Source organism: Morone saxatilis, unplaced genomic scaffold (assembly GCF_004916995.1).
Source record: "Morone saxatilis isolate NCDOM2014 unplaced genomic scaffold, NCSU_SB_2.0 Contig24, whole genome shotgun sequence".
Taxonomy (NCBI): domain Eukaryota; kingdom Metazoa; phylum Chordata; class Actinopteri; family Moronidae; genus Morone; species Morone saxatilis.
This window is the reverse complement of record NW_023339807.1, coordinates 12,431,401-12,437,777: the sequence shown is the minus strand read 5'-3', so window position 1 is coordinate 12,437,777 and position 6,377 is coordinate 12,431,401. Positions and strand designations below refer to the sequence as shown.

Genomic DNA, 6,377 nt, shown 5'->3' with positions numbered 1-6,377 from the left:
TTAGGAGCGGATCAGAAACACATTCAGCAACAACATGCATTCCATCACTGTTCGTCTGTCTGTGCTCAACTGAAGAAAAGTAGCAGGTTAAGCTTAGTGGAGGACCACGGAGGAGGAGAGTAGCAAAGAGTGGACAGTAACAAGCTCACTCTGACGCTGTTTTCAAGAACCAAGAACCAGAAACTCACAGAGCAGAGCCACAACTCTAACATCTAAGCACTAGAAGGCAAGACGTTATTAAAATACAAGAAAAGTCAAGCTGTGTGTTTATTGTAGAACTTCTGGATGTTGACTGGCTGTTGGGATGAATGTGGTAGGCTAGGGCTGGGTATTTGAAAAGCCCTGCATACTTTGGTTTTAAATTGGTGAGGATTTATACAAATGCAAAAATAGCAGATTTTATAACACTCTGGCATATACTGTAAAACTACCATAACCCACAGTTCTCCTACTGTCATGTACTGTAATCCAAAATACTGTAATATACTGTAAATAAATTACGGTAGATGTGCTGTAAAATTACTAAAACACAGTTATCCTACCGTCATGTACTGTAATCCAAAAAAACGGTATTATACTGTTAGATAAATTACGGTAGATGCGTTGTAAAATAAGCACAACACCCACCGTTATTCTACGGTCATATACTGTAATCCAAAATACGGTAATATACTGTTAAAATAAATAACAGTAGTTGCATTGTAAAATCTTTTACAGTGTACTTAAAGACAGCTCCCCTGCCAATTTTACTTCTGTGTAATATATGCTGTCACGTAATGGCAAGGGCAGAGGGAAGTGAATAAGGGGAAGTGGAACTACAAATGAAATGCCAACAAATGCAAAATACAGTAGTGAAAGAAGGGTGACGAGGCACAAGTGAGTCTAATGAGGCAAACCCAGGAAGTGAAATCACACAAGACATGTGAGAAAAGACTCTTTCAACAGAAAACAGGAAAAAACTAAAACCCAAACCCATGATGCATCTAAATCTAGTGTTACGGCCATCTGTCTCTTTCACCTCACCTGCCCTCTGCTTCAGCCAGCTACCTCCCCTCTCTTTCCACCTCTATACCCTGCTACCAATGCAAATAAATCATTTTATTTCACCTTACTCCTGAGTAGTCCATGACCTGCAAGTCATGACACCTAATTTGTTATTCAGCAGGAAAATAGGCATGTTATTGGGTGGTTATTTGAAAAGTGTCCTGAGATAACTTCTGTTATGATTTGGTGCAACACAAATAAAACTGAATTAAGAGCAAACACAAGTGCATTAATTGTAAATCTATTTCTAGACATAAACAACATTCTTCATATATGTACAGGAGAAAGAAAAATAATTGTATGTAATATACAGAAAAAAGTATATATTTTTTTGCAACTTTCTTGACCAACATCAGTTAGACAACATGCAGAGGAACTGCAGCTGTTCCTCCAGTGAATTCAACGATGTTACACATTGGGCGTATACTGCATCTTTGTCAGCATGCACGTTAGCACATTTTGTACTCTTTCACAAAGTCATGTCAAAGCTGAGCTGATGTCACTGCACATAAACAGGCAAGAAGTCGAGAGCTATGCTAGCAGCTCTGTGAGGCTCTGTGAACCAAGTTCACCATCTTAGTTTCCTGTGTAAGAATTATTTTGCTAGGCTGAAAGGAATTTCTTTCTTGTTTTTTCTAGGCTTTTTTTATGACTTTGAACAGTCAAACTAGATGTTGCTTTCCAGTGAAAATTTTGAAGCTGCTGTTCTTGGAAGAGTGGAGATGGGAGGATAGGAGGGACAGGGGTGAGACACAAAGTAGGAGGTTTCACCCTCCTTATACTTCCTCTTTCTTAATGGGAGATTTAGTTATTAAGTATTTAAGTCTTAATCCCCAATGGAGGAAATTGTTCTTACACACGAAAAAGGTCTAGGGGTTCGGTAAGGCGTTTGGTACCTGCTCAGTGGGCCACGAGGTGGAACTGTTTGCAGAGAGTAATAACTAATATTACTTTTGAAAAGAGTTAAGAGTAATGGGTAATAAATATTTTTTTTGAGTAACGATCACAACACTGACTTATTAATGTTATTAACATATTTCTGAATAATGTTCAGAATGTCAAAAGGAAAACATCAAGTCATTGCAGCTTCAGTTTGAATAACTGTAATACAACACAAAAGAAAATGTGGTTCATAAACATACAGCGAGAAGGAGTCTATTTCAACAAAATAAATTACAAATTTAAAATAAAATTCTATGAAACTATAGTGAAACTACAAAAAAAACAAAAAAAAAACAGCTTTTCTTGTTAAGCAGCGATGGAAAAAAGCAGCAGTTGAAAAATGGAAGCAAGCTAGTTTTTCCCAGACAAGAAATATCTGGCTCAGGAAAGGAAGAGGAAGGAGCTGGTCTCTGTCTAGGAAGATAAAGGAGACAGCTGCTTTCTAACATGGCACACAACTACTACTACTTCTCTTCCAATGTCAAAATAACTTCTAGTCTCAACTTTTAAGCCAACTTGGACGAAAGTTATAGTCTCTTCTCACACCAGGATACAAGAATGCAAAAGCAATAAACAGTAGCAGCATCAAACGATGGTTTGCGCTCCAAGGTTCCTTAATTGATTTAACATGTGAGAACATGTGAGAAGATTGTTAATGTTAAAGTTAATTTATAACTGGGAGGATAGCGCCTTAAAATGAACTCTTTTTAAAAGTCAGTTAAACCGTCTGATACAAATATCCAAACAGGGCACACAATGGTGATAGACGAGTTACAATGCTAAACAGCATTTTAAAAATATTGCTTGTTCTGAAATGTGTTTTTAGGCCGGTGCTTACAAATGTTAAAATTCCGTACCAGACACAAGACACTAATACTTCTTTTAAAGCAATGTTATTAGAGGTCACATTATTTGGAGCAGCCAACAAAGGACAAGGCTGACACAGACAAATGTGACAAGTCAAACCATGACAACAGTGTGCTTAGTCATATTTGTCTAACCACACTGTGATGTCAACGTCTAACATAGATGTCTTTTTTTCCTTTGTTTTTTCTTTTGTCTTTTATCAATGTCCAGAATCTTTGATTGGTTCGGTTTCGGTTTTGTCTCTGAGCTGTGTCAAGATTAATTACAGTTGTGCTCATAAATGTACATACCCCTGTCAGTACCATTCTATAAACAGAGTGAGCGAGCCAAAAACATATTTTTTTTATTTTTAGTGGGCTTCAAATTAAACTATAAGGCATCACAGAATAGCACAATCATTAAACAAAACATAGCAATAAAGAAAATACTGAGATGCCTTTTATTTTCTTACCCAATTCTTCTTGGCAAAAAGCTTCCAGGTCCTGTTTAAGATCTCCCCGAAGTGGCTCAATGATATTGAGGTCAGAAGACTGTGATGGCCCCTCCAGAACCTTCTCTTTCTTCTGCTGGAGCCACTGGGGGGTTGACTGGGCCTTGTGTTTCCGATCATTGTCACGTTGGAAAGTCCAAGTGCGTCCCATGCGCAGCTCTCAGTCCTCCAATATTTTCTGATTACATGCTGCATTCATCAGTTTTAACTAAATGTCCTGTGCCACCCCCAAAACATCAGAGATCCACCTACCCACAATAGCCATTTAAACCTGCGTGTGTCAACGTGTGTTATTAGGCCAGACATTCAAGGGCGTGTAAACCTTTGATCAGTGTATGTAAAGTTTTTTGATTAGGTGATTTTAGGTGTAATTATGATTTAAAAAAGAGCACACAAAATTATGTGATAAAAAATGGTTTCATCTGACCACTATCCCTAAATAAAAGTTTCCTACATATTCAGCCATATTTTCCCCCAAAAAAACTGTATTACTACAATGTTACTGAAATAATGTGAAAATGTGTAATAATAATAATGAAAAATAATCAACTTTTATAGCACAGATTTACAAAGTGCTTTACATGGTTGAGCCAGGACAATCAGGCTAAAACATATTAAATACATTTACAAATAAAACTGAATAAAATAGAGGCTTGTCTCATTTGTTTTTTTTTTTGTCTTAACACGATGAATTACCATTATTTAATCGAGATGATATAAAATCACAAAGGATGCAAGGAAAGAAAAGAGAAAAAGACAGCATTTTTGAGGCTCAGTTGAACTTTTTTTAAAAGAAAGCTCAAATATCATACTTGGGTTTACTGACCGCAGCTATGATGACTTCAGCAGACCTGCGTGTTTCCGTAAAACTGGGGACTTTTTTTTTTTTAGATTGGTCAGATTTAGCTGGAGATAGTTGTGGCACACCCAGCAGTTTTATTCAGACAGACGAGGTCATAACGAATATTACTTCAAATCCAGCCTGCTTTTTTTGTTTTTTTTTAGCCTGTTCGACACCCCATATCCGAGAAAACAAAAGCACATGTAATCAATAAAAATAAAAAAGATCTATCCGAACACAGCAGCCTGTCTGAACATGCGGCAGCTCGGAGTGTCTCGGATTGTTGGAGATGATGGAGGTTTTGTGGGAGGCGCCACATCGACGCTTAAAGGTTTGTTTGCTGAAGCGCAGTTCAGTCGCGATGGGGTACTCTGAAAATTGTGCTGATCTTGCCCGCTGGAACAAACATACTTCCACTTGTGTGCCCTGTGCATTCAAGCCAGGTAGGCCTTTTATCGTTGTTATTATAGGCTGTAACGCTGTGCAGTGTTGGCCTGCACTGTAAACCTTATTATAATGATGTTTTGTTTTTTATAACAATGTAGGGCATGAAGTTTCTCCTAACTGTGGCTATGATGACGACGGAGGGCGAAACGAGCTCCCCCACAGAAAGTGCAAAGCCAATACCTTTAATGATGGCAGCAGGGCTTATTGTCAGCCCTGCACAGTCTGTCTGTCGGGCCAGGACAGGGTGAGCGAGTGCACCCCGACTACCGACACCCAGTGCCGAGACCCAAGGTAGGAGAGACCCCTGGAGAAATGAAAGCACAAGGTAGAAAAGAAAACGCGATTGTCTGAAAATGCAGGGGGCATTTCTGTTGTCGTTATGTTAAGTGTTAGGAAAAAGCCATACATCTAACTTAGTTCTTTTTCTGCTGTCTTTAGGGATCGGACGACGGAAGCAGCAGGCACGGTGAGCAGGCCCGTTATGTTGTTATGTTGTTACTATAATGGAGGGTTGGAAACTGGTTAACAGTCTCTCTCTCTCTCTCTCTCAGTTCTCTTCTCAGGGACCAACGACCGCTCCATACGTTACGGCCGCTTTCACCAAGGCATCAACGGTAATCCATCACTGCCATCTTTAATTTAAAGCAGGAAGATGATGTTGGCGGTGTGGTACAAACACTGGAAATGATTACTCATTTGAGGAGGAAATGAACCCACACCGAAAAAGTTCCCAGTGTCATGGTACTTAAGTCATTATAGGTGTGTGTGAAAGAAAATAGAATGGAAATCATTTAAAGCATTTTCTAAAACCATTAATTCCACTATTAATCCTTCATCTGCCTTGTTTCTTCTCATCGTGGGTCTACACAATTATTACAGTAGTACAGAATAGGCTGCTGGTACAAGAATATGAGAGCAATAACATTTTCCTCTACAGTAGATTGTTATGCTCAAAGTGCAACCAGACAGAAAATGGTTTCAAATGAGGATCTTTTTTTTTTTTAGACTTTTTAATTCAGCCTCAACAGTGTACAGTTATTTCCTTATCAGACTCAGACCAACCAAGCATCCAGCTTGACAACAAACGCAGCGACTGTGGGAACTCTACCATCAGTCGCCTACCACCTACATCGTGGAAGTTCAGTGCTATGTAAGATAAACATATAGGCCTACTAAAATGGAGAATGGAACACATCTCTCTAATGTGTCATAACTTAATTTAACCTTGACCTTTTGTTATTTTTGCAGGGGGACTACCACTGGCTATCCTAATTTCCATCTTGCTTGTTGGGTTATTTGCTTGCGTGATATACATCAAACGGAAAAGAGGTTTGCATATTTAAAGTAATGGTTAAAACTAAGTCTGAGTCAGAAGACTTCACCCTGGATTGTAATTTAATAGCTGGGAATATGGGGTGGGTTTGACCCTGATTATAACTGTGTGTGTCTCTTAATAAATAACTCAGGGCAGGGCACAGTGTTGAGTTATAACAGAAGATCATCATACATCAAGGCAGGGTTCTCCTCTCTTTCTGCTCCACCTGATAACAATGACCTGGAGGACATCCTGAGTGAGTGGAATTTACACTATTATCTCTACATGTGCCATGTATAGACAAACGTTTGAGTCAGTCTCTGATTTTATCTGTTTTAAATCGCATCCTGTGTTGTTGTTTTTTGTTGTTTTTGGGCTGTGACATTGTTAATAATAATGTGGCAGCCTATCACTCCACCATCTCTCTCCCT

At 38.8% G+C, this 6,377-nt stretch overlaps 1 protein-coding gene across 1 annotated transcript in view; it reads left to right on the top strand.

Moving 5' to 3' along the window:
• Window positions 1-4,291: 4,291 nt before the first annotated feature.
• Window positions 4,292-6,377, top strand: part of igflr1 (IGF-like family receptor 1) — a gene marked incomplete at its 3' end in the record, with an annotated part of 3,564 nt that continues 1,478 nt past the window's right edge. The window contains 7 exon segments of the mRNA XM_035672227.1: window positions 4,292-4,627; window positions 4,730-4,922; window positions 5,070-5,097; window positions 5,183-5,245; window positions 5,682-5,781; window positions 5,880-5,960; window positions 6,098-6,202. Of these exon segments, the coding sequence (XP_035528120.1) occupies window positions 4,474-4,627; window positions 4,730-4,922; window positions 5,070-5,097; window positions 5,183-5,245; window positions 5,682-5,781; window positions 5,880-5,960; window positions 6,098-6,202 (724 nt within the window). The 5' untranslated portion in view covers window positions 4,292-4,473.